Consider the following 23,697-nt stretch of genomic DNA (forward strand, 5'->3'; position numbering starts at 1 on the left):
ATGAAAATTAGGTCATAAGAATGCCTGGAATCGCCCTCTTGTTGCTGTTACATGCAGCCAGCTTTCTAGAAAACTGTGTCACCCCAAAACAATTAAGCCTGTTATAATGTGGCCGAGGCAGCCCTAGATATTTCACGAGCGCTTCAACCATTTGCAGTCACTGACACACTCTACAAATATATAATAATATGACTGGTTAATCAGAAGTTTTAAATCATAAAGACCACCTCTGAGTGAAGAGAAGGCTTACATGTGATACATGCGAGAAAAGTAATTTGATGCGCACGTACATGTATCTACAGCGCCATCCATTCTTTATTTCAAAGTCTTGTTGCGGTTTCCTTAATTCAAATCGACATACATTCAAAATACTGAACTGAATATTTCCGCCAACACCAAAGAGCGTGCGTATATTTTCGTGATGGTACAGCTACGTTACCTGGTCGGTTTAACAGTGCTAAAATAATATTTGAAACATACGCTTGACGTTCGGCTCCAAATTTTAGTCTGAAGGTAACCTAGCTCTGCGACCCGTGAAGATCCGGGGTAGAATACGTCTTCAGCAACCCATCCTTGCCGCTAAAGGCGCCTATGTTTGTCGTAAGAGGCGACTAACGGGATCGGGGGATCAGACTCGCTGACTTAGTTGATACATGTCATCGATCCCAATTGAGTGGATCGATGCTCATGTCAATCACTGGAATGTCTGGTCTAGAATCGACTATTTACAGACCGCCGTCATATAGCTGGAATATTGCTGAGTGCGGCGTTAAACAACAAACCAACCAACCAACCAACCTAGCTCTGCATTGAAAACGCAATATGTTTATCTACTTTGGGGGGTCCTCGGACTGCTTGACATTTCACCCTCCTCTACTTTGTCCTGTGATGCGATGATACATGCGTCACAATAGTTCCTATTTTGGTCCGCGAGAGTATAACTGTTGCTCAACATGTGACACGGAGCATTTTATCCTCACACAATGGCCTGCAATCTGCAATAGAATTGTTAGATACTACAGATAGATTACAACATTCTGTGACATACACAGGTAACATCGCTCTAAATTAAAAGAATATATACAGGGGGATTCAGCAGATGAAATATTCAGGAAAATTGAGACAAAGGCCAGCCAAATCATATCACAACTGGAATCTCTGAGGGACAAAGAACCGCAAGCGTTCCAAGAAGGACTTGACCATCAAAAGCTCACAACTGACAGAATACAATACAACTTCAAAGTGTTTCAAGAGACGTAAGTAGCGTTGGGCCTGTTCATAGACAAAATGTCGAAGTCTAAATGAGTTGATGGTATCGCAAGTTGTTCGTAATCTGTCTATCTGTTACCCTACCAACCGAGTTACGAGATTAGCCTAAAACGTTTCAAGGATTCCTCTTTGGGTTTTTTTTATGTGAAACATGTGGACAACAGTTAACCATCACCTGCTCAAAAACAAAAGACTCAGGGTGCTGATATTTATGTGGTCTTTAAATAATATCCACCATGTACATTAGTGACTGAAAACATGAGTAACGAACCATAACATTGGGTTATAATGATATGCAATGGGCAAACTCAGATCACAACTGCAGACCCTGAACACCCAATCCAAATTTACACAGCTCTTACCTCATGCATGAAATACTGGGAAATTCTAAACTAAAATCTTAAAAGATGGATATTTTAGGGGATATTTAGCTCTGCAGTTGAATTCAAATTAAAATATATTTAGAATAAGAATTTAGCTTATGTGTGTTCTGTAAAATTACAGACAACAATGTGATTTTATAATACCATATTTTGCGAGTTGGAATTCATGTAGAAGTATTATTTTCTGCTTGGCACCTTTTGTCATTTTGATATTGTTGAAAAAAACATATTGCATCTTCGCCGCTGAATGTCCTAACTGGCCTTGAGATTTAAATATATATATACTATTGTCCAAAAGAACGTATACCAAGAGTTTTAAAGTCAATGAAAGAAAAAAACAGAAGCATGTAGAAAGTCAATGTAGCTTTTGCTTAATGAAAGGGTGTACAACGGCTCTAAGAACCCGACGGGCATTCCCTGAATAATAACGAGCTTCGTTTTGACATCACAGCAGATACCTCCCCAGACCATGATTGAACTTGTTGAACACAATTTGGTATTCACGTTAACATCACTCAACGGTGGGGTCGATGTGCTGTGATACTACGTTCTCCTAATCGCCATGACTCGCTGTAAAACAGAGGTTTCAGAGATGATTCGTCTGGAATGGCGGTCTTCAATGGGCGTAGCCACCTGTGGTTTCCGCTTCACGGCTGTCTGAAGTCTGCCCTGTCTGTCGTAAACGTTGCATCAATCTGGTAATGGTGACATGGTGCCTCGAAACGTTCTTGCAATGGCGGCGTGCGAGGCTCCTCGAGTTATGAAACTAGTACTAAAATTTGTAGTTGGTATAGGTAATAAACTCTCCTTTTACATTTAAGATACGGGGTAGAATAGGTCTACAGCAACCCACGCTTGACGTAAAAGGCGACTATGCTTGTCGTACAAGGCGACTAACAGGATCGGGTGGTCAAGGTTGCTGACTTGGTTGATGCATGTCATCGGTCCCACTTGCGTGGATCGATGCTCATGATTTCAATCACTGGATTGTCTGGTCCAGACTCGATTATATACAGACCGCCGTCATATAGCTGGAATATTGCTGAGTGTGGCGCAAAACAACAAACAAACACTGATGTCATTCTTATAATCTGTTCCGTGATTCTAATTCGAACAGTTTGAATGTATACCCATGAAAAAGACAAATCTCAATAACTAATTTTTACAACTTTCTATTTAAAATCCTCAGGATAGAAAAAATGAAGTCTACGATACAGTCCCTGTTTGGATCAAAGTTTCATCCCGCATTCCCTGGTCAAAGACGTCCTTCAGATTCCAACTGCGGTGAAGGGACATATCCCTCTGGTACTAGGAGCAAGTATGGAACTGCGGGAATCGATCTCGTGTTGAAAGAAGGGTGGAAGGTATGGATTTTATACATTTTTGTTGAAAGATGTATGTTACACTTTTAAATTTTGTATTGCATTATCACAATTTCGTTATAATTATCATGGTCTTAAGATAGCAACAGGTAGACATTTTAATCTTCCTAGAAATCATAAGTATGTCCAGTATGTAAAAGAGGGTTATGTTGAAGATGAAAGTCTTCTGTGGATGATCTGTGTGCAAGACAAATACCTGCGTGATAAATAATTGCAAAGAAAATTCTTTGTACATCCAACACAACAAAAGCTACATATGCGCATGGCATCTACTGGTGTAAAAACTAACCTATTACATTTAAGATCCGGGGTAGAATAGGGCTTCAATAACTTATGCTTGTCATGAGAGGCGACTATGCTTGTCGGAAGAGGCGACTAACGGGATTGGGTTGTCAGTGTCGCTGACTTTGTTGATGCATGTCAATGCCAATTGCGTTGACCGATGCGAATGATATCAATCAATGGATTGCTTGGCCCAGATTCTATTATTTATTCGAACCCTTCGCGGAATGATGATTTACAAATAGGTCAACGTGATGGCACGGTGTCCTGTGCACAGATCATAAATCATGTGAAGTTAAGCAACGTTGGTCGCGGAGAGTCCTTGGATGGCTGACCGCGTCTCGGCAACTTGGCTCAGGTTTCAGGGGATTCGGTCCTGCACCACACTGAGACACATGCAACACATGTGGGATCTCCTTGGGGAAGTGACTTTGTTCGAAATGTGCCAATGTTAAAACAACAAAAGTAATAACATGACAAAGGTTGAAATTTAACAAAGGAAGCCAAGGCTCAATTAGCGCAGAGTTAAATTAACACTAATTGGAATAAGTTTTTGACTAATACACGTCAGGGGGATTATTAGCACTGATTGGTAATTAGCATTGGACAAATAGAAGTCAGCTGGGTGATCAGCCTTGATAGGGGGTACAGATTCATTCAATCAATAAGTTAAGGCAATAGGCAGATATGATCCCTGGTTATGGTTCATGGCTGGCTGGTATCTCCTAATGTCAAGGCATCTTGTAGTTCCCTTTGACGCCAATTGTTGTAGTTAGACATGGCCTTGGAAGCTTCCCACATGATGGTGTGGTTGGTTCTTGATGATGTTTTCAAAAATTGCGGATGTTAACGTTGAGGGGTCTTTTGAGGGACCTGTCAAGAAACTTGACCAGAAATCCGACCATACCATCATGTGGGAAACTACCAAACCCCACCGAACAACGGTAACTGGCGTCAAAGGAGTCCTCCCACTTCAAGTCAACACTAAGTTTTTGTTCTAATATTTGTATACAACAATTGGCAGGAAAATATCAAGTCATTTCGAAGGATACATTGTTTTCTAATAGTGTGAATTCCATTCCAATGATACTTTCACACACACAAAACAGTAGTAATAGTCAAAGAATATACAAGTACCTTTTAAGATTAGTCTCTGTTGAACTATTTCTTTAAGCACATCAAATGGCATTATATATACGCTATTCCTCCACCAGGTCATAAACCCTGTAGCTGGTATAGTTCGTCAAACAGGAGCTTCAGAGGTCACGATCAAACCAACTGATGGAGACTTCAAGCAATATGAGATTATTATAGCCAACATCAATTCCTCTGTCGGGAATGAGGACAAACATTTTGAACAGGCACAGGAAATAGGAACATCAGGCGGTAAGAACGGGTGTGACTGGCCTCACATTCATCTTGCTGTCAAGAAGAAATCTCAAGGTACCGGTGATGACATGTGCTTCTACATGGACCCGTCACCCTTTGTCGATACTGTGAAACTGAAACCTGTTTGGCACCAGGAATGCAAAGATTTCACTTTTAAACACATTGGACAAGTTGCTGATCTAATATCAATGCCTAATGCCTTGTCAGAAGTCCTTGGGAAGCTGAAACGAGAAGCACTAGATTGGCTGAAAGGATATGCTGTTAATCTGCTCAACAAAATTATCCCTCCCGATTCGGCGTTAGGGAAGGCTATGAGCTTTATTAGCAGTAAGCTTGGATCACTGTCTGATGTCACCCAGCTGTTCACAGGATTAGGGTAATTATCCGTATTATTTGTTTTATGATCGAGATGAAATGCCTATTCAAAGTCAAAAGTTTTGTAACAAGGATCTTTTTCACACACAGGCCCTTTTATGAATTTTTGGATTAGAAAATGGTTTTTGAAAAAGGTCGAAGAAATGCTACCAAACAAATGTTGCACATATTCCATAGGTTTTGCAATAAATAACGAATATTCGGGATAAATTGCTTCAAATGTTCTAAGATAGCTAAGAACATGACTTTGCCACTATAAGCAGTGGAAGAGTTTAGAAAACCACATTTCTTATGAGATGACAGCATGCCATGCCCCAGTGAAAATGACATCGCATTTTATGTCTATGACCGCAGGAAGTGAGTGAGTGAATATTTATCGTCACATCGGCAATATTTCAGCCATATCGTGACTAAATCAAGTTAGACAGTAATAGTACATACAATTTGATAATAAAACCTGTCGCCAAAGGAAGTAAAATAACTAGATTATCACAGATTTATATTTTAGGACTAGTATTGAACCATAAAAAGATGTCATGATAAATAATGTCAGCAGGAAGTATCATGGTACTTATGGCAACAATTTCAACAGAAAAAATACGTCAGAGACCCCTGTAGTGACTTCCAATCCATGATAACCCTCTTCAAGAGATACGGATTCGAACCACTCAACTTCGACTCTTATTTCTGACAGCAACTCTCAGCCAGTATTATAATGGGCAATATAGGAGCATCTGCGACGGCAGAACATCAACGTCTATGTCTCCACTGGAGCAGACAACTTTTGTCAGAGGACAAACTCCTTTTCAATAATCTTTCCTTCTTCAACGATCAGAATGCATGACACATGCAGATGTTGAGGTGAACATGAGTTATGCCATGTCTACTTAAAGGCGATCGTTTTGGAGGACTCAAATGATTGTGTTTGGTGGGCATTTGAATGCTTGCGAGAGTCCAGGATGAGATTTTGCAACGGTAGTTTCACCGTGTGTGCAACAGAAAGGCCCTGGAGTGACATACCAGGATAATAACGCTAGACCAAATGTTGCTATAATTGTACAGCAACGTCTGACTCAGAATATCGTGAATGTGTTACCCTGGACCTCTTATCTGTTATCATTCGAACATGTCTGGGATGAATTACGACATCATCCAAATCCCCCAGCAACGTTGCAGGAGCACCTGCTTATCCTTCCTTAGATATGGAAAACCATTCTTCATAGTTTAGTGGCCACAGCGAGGCGAAGGTGTTTGACCTGCATCAATAGATTATGTGGAGACACTTGCTAATGACTGTATGGACCTAACTCTCGTGTGACTTCATTTGCATATGAGCATGCTCCTTATCTTACCAACTGTCTGAATTCCATGCACAGTAATAGTCATTTTGTTTATTTGTATGTCATCATGTCACCATTTTGCCTTTAAATATATCATGTTATGAAGTTAAATAATGTGTTTTAAAAATATTTATTTTATTGAAATATTTTAATCAACCAATGCTGAATTTCAGGGGACACATGAATAGTTTCCTCTCATCAATAAACGCCAATGTCAAGAAGAAGGCTTTTGGAGCATTTTCTGAGATGTTACGATCAAATGTCCACTTGAAAACTCGTCTTCCAAAACTGTCTCGTTTGCTTGGAAATGCAACGTCATTACTAAAGAAAGTGCCATTCGGAAAATTGAAAACATTTGCAACTGGTGGTCTTGGTAAACATCTTGGAAGATTTGGAATCCTACCCAAAGGAGGGAGACTAGCCAGCACATCTCTCCTCAAGACTTCCATGTTTAAAAGTAAGAGCCACATATCCAGTAAATCATCAATTTTTGTTTGTATGAAACTGTGCAGCATCCACATATATGTTTGAGAGAGAGCAATGAAAGTGACAAAAGTCAGATACAAGTAAATAGGGCTGGCTGCATACACCTTCCCGAGGCAAGAGAGTTAACTGACTTTAAAAGTCCAGTTTCCACCCTTGCTAAACTAGGCTGGAATTACTGGGCACGATCGTAGCGCCACCAGTGGCTATTACCAGTTATGTCCCTTTTAAGCCTCTCCTATGGACCAATCAGATTCCCCCTCTCTCATCACTTCCGTTTGCTTCACACAAAATGGTGGCGCCAAGTCAGGGCGATCTTATCGATAATCAGGATCTTTATTGTGATCTTACATCGCGAAATGAAAACATGAAAAGATTTCGAAAATATCTGCTGACAACGAGTTGGCGATGCACATGTTTTGCACATCCTGCAATCGACTGAAATCTGCACGACAGTTTACGAACCGGATTTCGATTTCTTTGCGCGATTTTGATTGGACTATGCATAGACTCGTTGGTCCAGCCAAAATGTAACTCCATAATACCAGCCTAGTTCGGCAAGGGTGGAAACTGGACTTTTATAGTCAGTTAACTCTCTTGCCTCGGGAAGATGCGCTGCATAAGGAATGTTTAACTACTTGATGAAGGAAAGCATTGTTATTATTGATATGTGATAATATGAAATTACACGGTCAAACTTCGCTCACTGACCAGTATGTACTCTTAATATCAGTAAATATGGTTTGTATTATGTAGCTGCATGTGGCTGAAGGGTAGAGCAAGGTGCTAATTTTCGCAGAACAGAGATACCCTTATTATGCACGTTGGTTTGTTAGTACTATACCTGTGCTTGTTGGTTTCACTGAAGTAGTAAACGTTTGAGACATGCATTACTTCATGCTTCACTCCCACATCAAGCATCAAGCTGACATGTCCTGCTATATCTAACATATTGTTCAAAGTCGTGTTAAACTAAACGCACTATGCTAAGATACTCTGGTATAAATGAGACATTGTCAAAAGTGGCATCTCGTTCGTGAGCAACTACACATTAGTCTAAACTGGCATACTAAAAATCAGGTTGGTTGGTTGTTTAACGCCGAACTTAACAATGTTCCAGCTATACTCAACAACAAAAGTTCCTGTGACACCAATATTTTAGTGTATTTTTCAAACAAGTAAAGTTTGGTTTTCAATATTGTAGTGCATGTATGGAATCAAGTCACAAAAACGCAACTGCTACAGAAAAGCATGCATTCCAAGCAAAAGTTGACTTTTATGAATGCCCTATGCATTTCACTACCCAAGAATAATATAAAAATATGTGCGTTAACGGGATTTCATATGCATTGTTTAGCATCGTGCTGACAACAACCACTCAGAAAAACAACAAAATTACGCAATTATTCAACATTACGAAATTGCCACGCCTGTCCGAAAATGAGCGTCTGCGAGCCATTGGTATGCTTGATCGGATCGAGTCAATTAAACGCCCACAGACGCACCATTTGGTGTTTATGGCAACGTTGGCAACAGACGAATGCAGTCAGAGACCATACTCGGAGTGGCAGGCCACGCGTAACCAATAGTCAACAAGACAACTAGATTCGAACAACACACCTACGAAATCGATTCCAGCCAGCAACAGTGACTGGAAGAAGCATCCCAGGCCTTCGACGAATATCTTCACAAACCGTAAAGTTGCCGCCTCAGATGTGCAGGGATTGTCGCCAGAAGACGCCCCATTTTGACAGGAAACCACCAATGCAATGCAGTCTGGACCAGACAATGCAGTGATTAATATCATGGGCATCGATCCACGCAATTGGGATCGATGAACCGGCAGTGGTGGTAAGTTAATATTACAATGTGATTTACCCTGTATCCATTTGGTCGCATTTTATTTTCAGAGTGTGCTCACTTCAAGACGGGCTTCCTTTTTGGACATGATCAGATGTGTACTGCTGATGAGGATTGTCTTGGATTCGCCTGTCATATCGATATACCACTCAGTCGTATTAAGGGTGGGATCTCATTGAAAGTCAGGGTTCATCCGCTTGAGGCTAAAGTTGATGTTGAACTAAATGGTGAAGGAAAGATTGCCCCCAGAGGTAATGACATGGATCTTTAATTTACGAAAGTCAATGGTCAAGTAATACGTAATTTATGTCAGTCACTCATGAGGTTCATTGTAGTATCACAGGCCGACAAAGCCAAAATAATAAACCATCGGCATCAAACAATAAATTAACCTAATTCAACGTCAGCGAATAAACAGTCTTGAAAATCTAGTGAAATAGATTTATAAGGCGTTGAGACGAAATTGAGATGAAAATTATGACTAAATCAGAAATGACACCATGTGTTCGCGAAACATTTAAACATAGCCTGCTCTACCGGTTGAACCAACCACTGGCACAACTCTTAGAAAAATGTGGCTTACTCTCATCATGTTGATAAGCAATATGTCATATTTTGTCGATTCTTCTGACGGTCTACTGTTATTTTATTTTTTTTGCAATGACTTACCAAGCTTTCGAGGGTGAAACCTTCATCAAATAGCCATGATGTAAGCAAAATGTGTCTTTCAAAGAGATTTGAAACAAATGTACATACTGCAAAGTATCTAAGCAATTGAGAAAAGTACTTGTCTGAAGCTAGAGGTGCTCTTGAAATTGAGGATTAGGAAATTTAAATCACCCCTCTTGTTATACACGATGGTACAAAAGCTTAAATGGATTAATATCACGTGCTATTAAAGTGAATTTCATCCACTCAGAAAGACATTCAACTGGTTCTTACTCTCGTTTTGCAAACATTTCAAAAGAGCAAGTTATTGTCTAAATTTATTTTGCATTGGTTATGTTGTGTGGGGCCGTTCTGAAATCTTTTTGTAAAGTGACATTATTGTCAATTGTCGAAATATCACTGGTGATGATATGTGCAGCATTGCATTTGCAGGATGTGCTCTCTAATGTATTCAGTTTTTCAGGAATTGCTTGTAGTTTATTAACTTGATAGTAAAGGAGTTTCATTTGAATATGTGGAATTATGGTGCTTGCTGATCTGTTTCTTTGTGCATACGAATGTGGCCAAGAACTTTTAATTAGATTCAGTAATATCGATGATCTTCAGTAATGGTGAAATAGTTATTTCCCTGCAACTGATTTACCAATCTTAACTAGAAATGAAAGAGACAAACGAAACCGCTTCATCTGTTTCATAAAGATATGTGCAAAAAGATTCAGAGTGACCAAAGCCTCCCCACAAGACAGGTCAACTGTCCCATAGCCTTAGAACAATTGGTATAGTCTTTTTTGCTCAAAACATGTTTCATGAGGGGTACATCAGTAAAGTTTTCAAAATATTTTATGGCAGTGCCTTTCAGTGAACAATTAACCAGTCTTTGCATGTCCTGCAAAGGGGGCAACCGGAGGGGCAAGATACGTCTACCGTTCGCGAACACATTGTATCCTGTATTATCACGATTTGAGAGTGATTCATAAACATGTTCATGATGTAGTCCGAATTGTACAATCGACTCTGCTTTATAATCGCACAATGGGGATTTCTTATGATTATGGGAAGTGTTTTAATGCTTATTTTCTGAAGATATTGCCAAAATAAAAAAATCCATGCCCTTAAAATACGTTTTGTTAACTAGTATTACCATTCTTCTGCATCACTAAACAAAATTAAAGATATTGATACTGGTAGTTTAGAAGTGAATGTCTTCAAGAAACAAGGCTGGCATAATGATTCATATTGTCCTTTTCATATTGTTGCAGCACATACTATCGTATAGTATCTTTTTTTAAGGTAACAAGGTCTCAAGGACTGGGGTTAAACTTGGACCAATCTCCTTTAGTCTCAAGAGTTCAGTGGAAATACGGGGAGGTGGATTGGTCATCTCACTGTCTGTTAAACCATGCTACAGATCCATGTGTCACCGTGACATCAAGATCATCAGGAACCTAGCTTTTCACCGGAGGCACAAACGAGATATTTCTGGTAAATAAAACAGATTACTTTGTAGGTTATGTTTTATGTATTGTCTATGGATGTAAGTGAGTGAGTGAGTACTGTTTTACGCCGCTTTTAGCAATATTCCGGCAATATCGCGGTGGGGGACAGCAGAAAAGGGCTTCACACATTGTGTCTTTATGGAGAATCGAACCCGGGTCTTCAGCGTGATGAGCGAACACCCCAGTCCTTGAGACCTTGTCACAAGGCAACCCCACTGCCTCAATGGTGGAAAGAACAGGTTACGTCATTTATCCTACTCACAGAACAACCCATATTTCTGTTTTCTATTTAATAATTGAGGGGTTGATTTTCTTTAATTCTTTCCATAACCGTAAATTAAGGTTTCGCTGAACATGCTGTTGCCCTCTATGAAATATATTGCATGTCTTGAAGCAGTGACAAAAAATACCGTAGCTTTAACAAAAATCCAAAAAGTAATTTCTTATGTGATATTGTGTTGGTGTGCATATTTATGTGTTCACTGAATCCATCGAAACCACTCTTGTTCATTCCGTCCTTGCCTATCTGTAAACAGCTACGGTACAGAGAGGCATTTCAAAGCTGGAAAGCATGGATTTAACCTCAATCACAGATCAGCTGACTAACCTCAATGTACCTGGTAAAGAGTTCATAGGACAGATGAATGAAATGTTGGATGGAATACGAACAAAGGTGCGGAAACGCTTTTCATGAAAACTATATTATTGGATGTGATGTAGAAGATGTTTGGATATTCAAGAATTATTTTACGCAGGAGAACTAAGAGCGCTTCAAAAACGAAGTTAACCGAAAGGGACCTTTAGCTTTTCTTCCTTTGTTTAAGTGCGTGTAGTAAACTAAAAGGAGCGTTGATGGTACGATCAATAAATTGGATACAGTTTCATTGAATTTAAAACGACGGCACATGATCATGATTTGACGACAACTTTATGATGTATGTCATTGTAGTATATTGGGGTCAATGTAATATTGGTGTCACAAATGGTCATGTAATAACCAAAAAAATGTGAAGACCTCTTTTGTTTTGCTGTATGAAGAACAGAAACATGTCTGTTGTATTTTATTATTCCAATTTAATTAATAACACACTGCTTTAAACTGCTTATTCGTTTGAGCAATGTTCCTATTGTTACATGTTATAACGTGACCATTTATTTCACACTACACCACCAGGCAGTGTGAAGTATGTTTCTTTGGAATACCACGTGTTTGGCAATATCAGCTGTTGTTAAAATTGTTCTAATGATCATATTTTCTTGCCAGATAATAGAGCATGCAGCTGACCCAGCTGGGGCTTTAACAGACGAGATGAAAGCTGAAGATGATTATGAAGACCAACAGGATTATCCAAATGGAAAGCCACTCTACTTTCCTTTCTTCCCACCTGGTGCCATGACCTTCCCATATCCAGCAGGACCTGTTATGTTTGTTATATGTAAGTAACCTCTTAATGAAGATTAATATATGACAGGTAAAGCATCTTCTTGATATGAGGCGGATTACAGGTTTTGAAAGAATTTGATTGGTAATGCCCATTAATTTCTCATTATCTAAATTTTCAAGTTGGAGACTTCACGAAAAGTTAACAATCGGGGCGCTTCAGGTTTAGAATATGACGCAAACAATCTAGACACTTGGCATCGAAAATGGGCAAATCTGTTACTGTGGAATACTTGGTTAAAGCTTTAATTACATAAACGTTATGCTAAATAATAGTGTTACCATATTCCAAAACCAACCGTTTTCTATTGAATCTTATGTTTGATCTGGTCTCCAACAAGGGAATTGATAGCTGGCATTGTAGTTAGGCACTACTACTGTGTCTTTGCTCAAATGTCAAACAACTATGACATCTATGTTAGAGACATCATCGCAGGGCCCACTTGCACAAAGCGATCTTAGCGCTAAGACTATTGTAAGCCTATGTTAAAGTATGGGAGTTACGATCATCTTAGCGCTAAAATCGCTTTTTGCAAGTGGGCCCTGGTCTTCATATCCCTCGTAATACCCTTTAGGGCGGTCAGATAGCCTAGAGGTTAAAGCGTTCGCGCGTCTCGCCGAATACTGATAACGGCGTATGACTGGATAACATGGAAGGTCACAGTATATGTGTATGTGTGTGAGAGAGAGACAGAGAGAGAGAGAGAGAGAGAGAGAGAGAGAGAGAGAGAGAGAGAGAGAGAGAGAGAGAGAGAGAGAGAGAGAGAGAGAGAGAGAGAGAGAGAGAGAGAGAGAGAGAGAGAGGTGAGGTGACACGAGGTCATTTTGCGAATTTGGTACACAGTTTATTAAAATAGAACGCTTTTTTCAAATCAGTTAGAATAAACCCTAAATACCCAACTCAACATACATCACATTTAGTCAGATATCTAGGTTAATTTGAAGGGCATTCACTCACAACTGTTTTGTCCAGGAAGTATGGATAGTATGGTATGGAGATCATATATAAGTTGGCGAGTAATGTTCCTACGTTTTACATTTTATATATATGTTCTAAAGGGTTGATCTTAAATTGAGAAGCATCTCGATGCCCTCCAAAGAATGTCAAGGTCACTCTTGTGTCAACAAACATGTATTCCTTAATTAATTACAATACAAAGCATTTGTTTCAATTAACATCACAAAAGCACTTTCTTCTCTGTGTCAAGGTCATGTTAAATGTCAAGATTAGTCACATATGAAAATAGTAACATTTGTAATAACACATGTCCTCTCATGGCTTAGGTCAAGGTCAACGATCTCATAACGGTAGCATTGAGGCACAGTTTGTTTCAGATTGGTACTGTCAGTGATGTAGCGAGGAACATCATATTGTCGCCAAATCCATCCGATGTCAAACTATCGTATTCTTCTATTAGACGCTGGGCCGTCTATTAATTTCGCAAGGGCTGTTGACTTGATACGTTTTACAGTTCCTATGGGTGATCGATCGGCTGCCATCTAATATGAATCCATATGTAGGCTATCAATGTATTCATACGCACGTTTTTTGTGTGAAAAGGCTTAACATATTTAAAAAGGACTTCCGTATCAAAAAGGAATTCTCTATTGAACCACACAGAATCAAGCATTCTTCAATGTCATGGTAGAAATTCTGGCAAAATTATTGCAGGGAACACCAGGATGGGATTCACAGTCCAGAAAAAGCGGGGATGCTTCTTCTTTACACTGATGTGTTACAAAATAGATTAATAACTGAACCAATATACTCACTAAAATGATTGCCGAACACCCGATTCTTACTTCGTTTCGGTCAAAACTGTAATACCCTGAGCTATTTACACGATTGCCGCCTTCTTTGATCAACAAATTATCGTCAAATATAGTTACTTGCATTTTCGTTAGTTCAGTTTTTTCCTTGTTAGTTGCCCTTACAGAGGCATTTCTTATTCCTTTAGATATGATATCTGGCTTTACCCATGCCATTCTGTGTTGTCTATTCTATCCGGTACACCATTTTGTAATTGTTTTACTGTTTAAGCTAGTTATTCTGCCCTTTATTGAAGTAAACATGGTGCTTGTTTGGATGTTTTATGTAAAACATTGGCCATGATTTTTCATTGCAGCTATAGATGCTGGAGCAGAACTTGGTCAAGAAGTTTCTGTGGATGTACAGGCAGTCAAATCAACTATGTCGGTGAGTCTAATACCACATCATGTGTGAACTAATAAACGTTGTGATGTAAAAGTAAAACTAGGATTCTTAATTGCACTTTGAATTTACAATCCAGAAGAACTTTTATCAAAATTCCAGAAGTATCACAGTGGGGGGACACCAGAAATCGGATTCACATGAACCCAGGCAACTAGGCTATCTCCACTGCCACGTCGGGTTAAATGTAGTCAATAATTGGGTAGTACTCTGAACAAATATTATATGATGTTACAAAATTTGTTTGATGTATGTAGCATTGTTCTTTTGTGTATTAGACAAGAATAGGACCATTTGTTGCGGGAAAAGTCAAAGCATCTTTTGGCATATCTATCATAATTGCATCTGCTGGAATATCTCTAACTGGATGGCTGATGAGAACAAGTTTTCCTTTTATACTGGAGATGAACTACGCAAAAGTACCAGCTGTTGCCATGTGAGTACATATAAGTAATCATTGTATACTAATAAATGTGAATAAGCTTTGGATCATGTTTTGGGCATAAGATCAGTGGTATAAAAAACTGGTGAAAGAACAAACTTATAGATTGATAATAGTGTTTTAGTCCCCCGCTATGTAAAATGATGCACACATATTTAAGAAATAAACAATGTATGGTCCATAACATATTTATCAGTGCAGGATTCATTACTCAAATGCATGACTAAGACAGTTTTGGTAATCAGCATAAAATACATGCAGAATCATTTCAAGAGCGATAGCATGGTGCAACTAAACTGGTCATCTCGAACATAGACCAAACACAGTTCTTCAAAGGTTGAAATTTCTGAGAGCATGCCTTTTCTTGGCCACATTTAACCAGGAGAGAGATTCATCAAGCCACGACCTCTTTAAAATTAACTTTAAAGGGTGGCAGGGAAATGGATTTGCACAGAATGTACAGAATTTGTAATAGAATTTATGCAGAGGGGTTGTAGTGCTGAATGATATGATGCTCAACAGTGTTAACCACGAGCAAACTTTGCATTTCATGGATTAATCCAGATGCTTTCTAAATTTCAACAATGGCAGGAACCTGTCTGAAGGAATGATTTACGGACTATATCACTTCACAGAAGGAGTGGGAATCCTTCTTGTGTATGTTGGCATACAACCCAGGTGTCTTACTGGTCTTGTCATCAGACTGGGTGCTCTGCTTGATGTGTTATGAGAAAGAGATTATCACACCTATTATAGATCCTCCTGGTGGCCGTCATCGTTATGGATGATAACACTCGTCCATATTGAGCACGAGTAGGCTTTGATTTCATTCATTCATTCTAACAATTGAATATGATCGAGAGATCCCAAGAAGTGCATTTAAGTTTGCCCTCACTTGATCATCTTGAGCAGGTTTTAGGGTAGCGTGGAAGAATATTCCCAAGAACTAACACCTTCACGCGCATCAAGGGGTGATCTGCATTGTTAAATCTCATGTGACCATTGCACAATGTCTGATCGTTGTGACATCAGTATCTATTGCTTGGTATTTTTAAGGGTAGTTATTGTTGATTACAACATGAAGTTCCAAACAATCTTGATTCTTTACTCTTTCTTATTCTTGTGTCTCAACTCTCATGTACAAATTAAACATTAGATTAATTGTAACAAATAGAAAGGATTTCATTGAGTATATGGCTTTTCAATTTGATTAATTTACACATTAACTTCATAATAGAGCAGTATTATACTAAGTTGGGCTTGTTTAATTTACAAAGGCATGAACATTTAACAATAAGGTGTACAACACAAACCTGCACTGCACTAAATAAACAGGAAGCTTACAATTTCATATACCTTTCATAAATTTAGGCCATGAGGATATTTATGAACAAAGTTGAAGTCTAGGGTGTATTTCCATGAGCCAAGTTTAAACCAGCCACAAACCCTCAATTATGAAAAATTAAGATACTGTGTATGATAGAAATTAAGAAGATGCATCTCTTAACAAATTCCTATTTATGAATTTTCAAATGAGTGACTAAATGTGCCATACCATTGCTTTAGACTTCACTGGCTCCTAGCATGACTTCCTCCTGCATGCTGCTTAAAGCACATGGTGACATGACCACACCAATCTGTGCTTATCTCCCTTCTAAATAAGGTTGATGTAAAATTGGCACATGACCAAAAAATGAAACATAACATTCTAACCCAGGAAATTAAATAAACATCCTAACAATAACAAATTATTTAATATTGTATATTGCTGTTGTTATATTTGTGGAAATTCTAGAAACCAGATTTCATACCTCCTTCACCAATTAAGCTATCTTAATTGATAGAAAATAGAATTAAACATTTTGACCATTACAGTTATGTTTGGGTACTCTTCATTCTTTTCTTGTACAGTAACCCATTTTTCAACTATGGTGTATTGTTAATACTTTACAGTATTTAATTGCATCATTTCAGAGTTGAAAGTTCCATTGATGAGTAAGTTTATTTTTTATGGGGGTTTACATACTATCATAAAATTACAATGTATATTAGAATGTAACTCTAGACAGAATGCATCTTATATTTCAGAAAAAAACTTAATGTAGAGCTGACTCCACTTGAACTACGATTAAGAGCATGGGTTAAAATACTTTTCATTATCAACATGCATTTTGACATATGGCACTGGAGAAGCCCCACATACACTGGTACCATGTGGGAACACCGAGTTGATCTGAATGATAAAACTCCACCACGATTCCCTAACTGTGACCACAGGAAGAGGTCCTTGTCAGGGAGTTGCTCAGTTCGGCAACTTGATGGAAGACATCCCAGTGACACAGCATTCATCTTGGAAGTTGACAGTGAAGATGAAAATAGCCCTCTTACTCTACACTACAGTATTGGTACTTCTCGTGGTGGCAGAGATGTGAGATCATTGGTGGAGATGAGAGGGCCCTCCTTAACATTACCCACAATCTCATTGCCTCATGGAGTTCCTTTGTATTGGACTATCAGGGCTAGAAACCAACAAGGTATTGAGGCAACAGCTATGTGCATGCTCGACACCTTTGACAATACAGTTCCAGATGGAAGAGTGGATGCTGGCTATCAGTTTACAAGTCATAGGACAGTCATCCAAGCCAACGTTGTCGTATTTGAAGATTCTCCGCTTACACCTAATCATTCGGTTGCTGTGGGATACAGTCCCGGGGAATTCGGAAAAGAAATTTTGGATTGGCAAATCCTTTACCTGAAAAACACAAACGAGAGACAGGGCGTCTTGTCCACATTAAAATATTTTGCCCCATCTAAGGCTGGAAAGTTGTCGTCTGCTCCATTTTCTACATCGTATGCAGTTAATGATATTAAATGTGCAAGACTTTGTCTGCAGACAGGATCAAAATGTATTTCCTTTGACTATGAAATGCATACTCAGTCATGTGATCTGCAGGAAACTGTAGTGGGAGCAAATGCAAAACTTCATCTTGCTGCATCTTATTTTCACTACGAAAGGCTTGGTGTTGGTTACAGTGCATTTCTCGAATTCTCCCACTCATCACTTGAACATGGCGCTCAGTATTTTGTTAATGCAAAGATCACCAACACTCTAGGATACATTGCCTACCTGCCATCAACAGGGACTCTAGCTGACTTCACTCCGCCAGAACCTGGTCCTGTGGGAGAAGCTGTCTCTGATGTATTACGGGCAGATGGATGTAAGGCAGCTGTTACTCAGAGATGCATTGATGTTACCAAAGAGCTCAACCACAGGTAAACCTCACTAAATAACGTACTTCTTCTTTGTGTTATTTTCTATGTGTAATATGATTTCACAAAATGGTATACACACATATTATATACCAAAGAACAAATAACATGGAATAAATGTCTTTTACAGAAACATAATTGATGGGAATGCTGGAAGAACAGTTTTTGGGGGCAACAAACCTCTTGAAGATTCAAAGTATACGCTCGCTAACAACTATATTTCAGGTAATCTGTTTTTCCAAGGTATACTATTCCATGGTCTACGTGATTACACATTTGGAAATATATCGAATTGTACTGGGGCACTAGATAGTTGCATCATGAAATACATATACCCTGTGTCTCTGTGTCCCTCCAACTTCTAATGCCTATCAAAGACCCATTGTGGTGATATGCAAAATATATTTCTTAGTATAACAGTGACTAATATGTTCAATGTGTTTTTTGCCATTGTTGACTTTTATGTTTACTTTTATAAAGGAAACTGTGATGGATTCCATGATGACGAGAGTGGTATTTGGGGCTACACGTGGGCTGCTGGGACATCTGTGTGCGGATCTGATGTTGTGAACTTCACCGATCCTCATGCTCAGCTGCAAACCAGGCAAGACTGGACATATACCGGACTGGGCAAGAACCTCCATCTGGCTGATGGCCAGTACTATATAACCTTCCAAGCTATCAACAACGTTGTTCATGGAGGAGCCTTGGTTACAACGGTGTGTCACTCTACACCTGTAACAGTTGATACAACACAGCCAGTTGTACATGAGGTAGGGGATCTGTTGTTTGATGAGGATTTTGATATCTTGGGCGTCTACTTCAATGTATCAGACGATGGATCAGGTATTGCTAGGGTGGACTTTGGTCTTGGCAAAACAAAGTATGACGTATTTGTGAGATCCTACAGTCGTCATCCCTTCCTGAACAGAGCTGACCCATACCTTGTGATAGAAGATCTTGGCTTGGCACCAGGTGTGCAGGCTTGGGTGCGAATCAGAGCCGTAAATTCAGGTAAGGAGAAGCTTCACTAACATTGTTAACTGCAAACTAAAACTGCATATTGGACAATTATTAATTGTGTATGAATCGTTTTTATCACCTGACACTGCTGTGGTATTTGGTTACAGTGGATCTCTCTACTGCAAGCCATGGTGATGTACCAATACTGATTGACTTTACACCTCCAGTCATTGGTAGAGTACTTGATGGGAACAAGCTGCTGCAGGATATTGAATATCAACATGATACTGACATGATTTGTTCACAGTGGGTAGATTTCTATGATCCAGAATCTGGTATTGACAGGTAAGTGACACCAGTTACTTCTTAAATGCACTATATATCAATAGTATAGGTTTTTATGGAATCGGTTTCCAGTAACATTTATATATACTCTTCATAAAAGAATGCAAATGTAATTTCAGATGTATATTTCATACATCATATAAATGGTAGTCAAACAGATGGATCGATTGTTCAAAATTGGCACACACATTATTTTCGATGACCCAGGTTCTATATGGCGCACATGGAACAGTAGATTTTCAAGTTGAAGATCATCTGTTCTCAGTATGCTGTATGGCCACCATTAGACTCCAAAACTGACTGGCATCGTCGCCCCATGGAAGGAGTCAGATCCCGCATTATTCTCTCGGGAATGTTCACCCACTCTGCTTGTAGTACTTGTGCCAAATGACAGAGGTTCTCAGTTCTTTTGGTCGGGTGTTGTCTTGTTGGAAAATGACGTTCGCTTGTTGCATAATGGAAAGGACATGTAACGTTGTGCCGTTTAATTTCCCAGTACTTGCACCAAGTCTGTTCCACCAGAGTAGGAGATTTCTGCCCACATCATCACACTTTCACCACCACCACCACATCTGTCCACTTCTTGTATGAAGTTTACTGCAAAACGTTACTTGCGATGCCTGTAAAGTCGTCGCTAAACCAAACTTGTCTCCATCGCAATTGTCGCCATACCCTGTGACTTTGACACCATTGACATCACAGCTGACGAGGCAGATCCGTCAAAATGACACCTCGAACTGCTCGTTCAACACGATTACTTTCAACGCAGAAATGGTTCCTCACTGTCTTGGCTGATATCCTACGCAATACCCTAGTATTGCCATAGTTATAGAGGTATCCGTGGTGGTTCCTGCACGTTAGTGGTGTAGCTGTATGGATCTGTCCTGTGCTCTCGTGGTCTACCGGAACTGGGAAGGTCACATGTTTTCCCGTGTGTTTGATTACGATTCCAAAGTCTTGTAAAGGTGTTTGGTGCTGCGTGCTAAAATCTGACTACAGCTGAATATGTTTCTCCTGTTCTCCTGGCGTTGTTGCGTTGGCCTTCCGTCAGTGGCTGCATCTAAGTTCACTTGCTGTAACATCGTAATGGCATACAAATGAAATCCCATAGCCCAACAAGTGCATGTCATGTGTGTGTCACGTGGTTGACATCTCTGCACCACATTTCTGCAGTACCTCATTCTCATACATCATATACTTTTTGTTATATCCTAGTTATTGAATGAATTAATGTGACAATCATTAATACTTTCAGTTATCTCTGGGGTGTTGGAACAACAGCTGGAGCTGACGACGTTCTTCCTTTTACAAATTTTACGCATCATGTTAAAGCTGCGTGCAACGTCACAAGTCTGCACCACAACACCACATACTATTCAACAGTTGTTGCTTTCAACGGGGCAATCAATCAGAAGGAAATTCAGGCAACATCTAATGGAGGTACATTTATAGACATATAGATATAGATACAGATTAGAATGGCAAGAGGAAGTGGAAAATGGTATATAGAAATCTGTGAAACGAGGACTCGGTCTTTCCATGTTCATGTCCATTATGATTTCATTCTGATAGTGATGACAATTAAACCTTTCCACTTTTCTTTCAGTGCTGGTAGATACAACACCTCCACTGCTTGGGTATGTCTTTGATGGTGCTGATCTTCTGAGTGATGTGGAGTTCAGCTCTGAGACGGCCACTATTGCAAGTTCCTGGGCCAACTTCACTGACCCAGAAAGCCATGTACCAGAATATACAATGATGGTATTTGTAAATGATGAACTAAAAAAGAAATTCCATGTTGGATCCGTGACCAGTTATACTGATCATACAATGAGCACAAAACACAAGGACCATGTCCGAGTTCAAGTCACAGCAATAAATGGAGCACGACTTGAAACACCGGCAGACAGTGATGGGTATCTGGTCGACGAAACACCACCCAACATGATATATATACAAGATTCTCAAACAGGCAAATACCAGAGCGATTCTACACACATTGGTGTTAAGTGGTATTTTACAGATGACGAGTCAGGCATCCTGGAATACAGATACACTATATTTGAAAAGATCGGGGGTCAGAAAAAAAGGTTTTGGCCAAAAGATGAGACATTTGCAGTCATTGAAGTTGAAAAGGCAGACATACAGTTGGATTCCCTTCCTCTTACAAATGGGGCTTTATATACAACATCCGTCACAGCTCTCAACAATGCTCTTCTTGCAACATCAGTCGAATCAAGTGGAGTTCTTATTGACACTACAGCACCAACTGTAAAGAAAGTGAGTATCACCATCCTACAAAATAATATTCAGTAGTAGTTCACAAGGACATTTGAGTTAACCAAAAGATAATTTTATTTTATTTTCAAGATGACAATGAGGACACAATGATGTATTTTTACTTTTTGAAATAGTACTCAAATCTCATGTATTTGAATTCAAAGTAGTTAAGAAAACGCTACCACGATTCTTTATACAATGCTACAAATATTCAAACAAATACACCTATAATTATATATGTCAACATTTGCGTTACATGTTGTAGGTAATGATAGGTCTACCTGGACAAGAGGAGGAGCTTGATGATTTGGGAAATGTAATCCACATGGAGGATCAGCCAATGCATGTGTCTTGGACAGCTCGTGATCCGGAAAGTGGCGTTGCTGAAAGCCTGCTTTGTGTGAAGGACAATGTCATACAGTGCACCCAAAGTGAACAGTTTACCAGCTATGGAAGCACGTCATCAGTAACAGTGGATGCTCTCAATCTTATATCAGATGACATTGCCAAATACTTTGTAGTTATCAGAGTTATAAATAGAGCAGGCTTGACAGCAGAAGCTATGTCAAGACCAATACACGTAGAGAAAGGCAATTCTCCTGGAACAGTCTACGATGGCCGAAGTGTCAGTGAAGATACAGATTTCCAACGGGATCTTTCGAGTCTAGCTATGTCATTCGATGGCTTTGGTAGCGATGCATGTGGAATAACCAGCTACGACTGGGCGATCGGAACACAACCATACCTTAGTGATATAATGCATTTCACGAACTATGGACTTACGATGGTTGGTGACGGTGCAGGATATGCGGAAATAACAAATACAAACTTCAACAATGTGAAGTATTTTGTTACAGTCCGGGCTGTAACTGGTGTGGAATGTCAGGAATCATACATTGTATCCTCGTCGAATGGTGTAATGGTCGACCATGAAATCCCAGTGATAAAACAACAGTACAGAGATAAAATGATGACGTCATCCGTTGTGTTTGAAAACCAAACGACAACTCTACCATTGACATGGTCTGTAGAGGATGCAAATATCAAGTCTGTGATATCCTGGTCAATAGGGAACCTCCCACTCTCTGGCGAAAAACATGAAGCCAATATTTCAAAGTCAGGTCTTGATCCATTGGAGATAAGTCTTTCAGCAAACAACACATATTTCGTGACAACATATAGCACTGATATGGCAGGCAACGTGGCTTTCATAAGTTCGCCTCCAATCACAGTCGATAGGTCCCCAGCTTCTGTCATAGACTATGATTGTACACCCTTCATATCAATGAGGTTAACAATTGTAACATGTTCTTGGCGGTTTTTTAAAGAAGCAGAAAGTACCATCACCAACGTTTCAATCACTGCACGAACAGGACCAGGCAATTCGCATATATTAGTGGTTTCAAGACTATCTGCGACTGAGAGACTTTGGAGCTTTGACACAAATGGAGTTTTGCAAGATGGCGTTTCATCTCTGTCTGTAACTCTAGAAATTGACAATGGTGCTCATCTGCACAGTAAATTCTTCAAAGAAATCATATTTGATCAGACACCTCCAACCATTGGGGAACTCACAATAGTCACATCATCTAACCTATCATCGAAAGAGGAAGTGGGCTGTCAGCATCAAACATCATACATATCTGCCCTTGTGAATGGATTCAGTGACCCCGAATCACAGATCGACAGGTGAATGACAACAACCCATTTTACTTAACATTGATAAAAATGTAACAATAGTGTTCCTAAGTTTATTGAAACATCTATTCATACAAAGTTGTTTCCTTTTGAACTACCTTCCTTATAATCATTATAC

At 39.4% G+C, this 23,697-nt stretch overlaps 1 protein-coding gene across 1 annotated transcript in view; it reads left to right on the forward strand.

Annotated features, from left to right (window-relative positions):
* LOC139443841 (uncharacterized) overlaps positions 1 to 23,697 on the forward strand; it is a 41,091-nt gene that overhangs the window by 9,551 nt on the left and 7,843 nt on the right. The window contains exons 14-30 of the mRNA XM_071224743.1: positions 1,087 to 1,256; positions 2,842 to 3,016; positions 4,531 to 5,081; positions 6,594 to 6,877; positions 8,814 to 9,014; positions 10,723 to 10,914; positions 11,465 to 11,601; positions 12,193 to 12,364; positions 14,496 to 14,566; positions 14,860 to 15,017; positions 17,112 to 18,296; positions 18,424 to 18,518; positions 18,774 to 19,307; positions 19,424 to 19,601; positions 20,857 to 21,041; positions 21,208 to 21,881; positions 22,147 to 23,570. Coding sequence (XP_071080844.1) covers positions 1,087 to 1,256; positions 2,842 to 3,016; positions 4,531 to 5,081; positions 6,594 to 6,877; positions 8,814 to 9,014; positions 10,723 to 10,914; positions 11,465 to 11,601; positions 12,193 to 12,364; positions 14,496 to 14,566; positions 14,860 to 15,017; positions 17,112 to 18,296; positions 18,424 to 18,518; positions 18,774 to 19,307; positions 19,424 to 19,601; positions 20,857 to 21,041; positions 21,208 to 21,881; positions 22,147 to 23,570 — 6,386 coding nt within the window. The remainder of the gene's footprint in view (positions 1 to 1,086; positions 1,257 to 2,841; positions 3,017 to 4,530; positions 5,082 to 6,593; positions 6,878 to 8,813; positions 9,015 to 10,722; positions 10,915 to 11,464; positions 11,602 to 12,192; positions 12,365 to 14,495; positions 14,567 to 14,859; positions 15,018 to 17,111; positions 18,297 to 18,423; positions 18,519 to 18,773; positions 19,308 to 19,423; positions 19,602 to 20,856; positions 21,042 to 21,207; positions 21,882 to 22,146; positions 23,571 to 23,697) is intronic.

This window comes from Haliotis cracherodii, unplaced genomic scaffold (genome assembly GCF_022045235.1).
Source record: "Haliotis cracherodii isolate W230 unplaced genomic scaffold, xgHalCrac1.p SCAF_5, whole genome shotgun sequence".
Lineage (NCBI taxonomy): Eukaryota > Metazoa > Mollusca > Gastropoda > Lepetellida > Haliotidae > Haliotis > Haliotis cracherodii.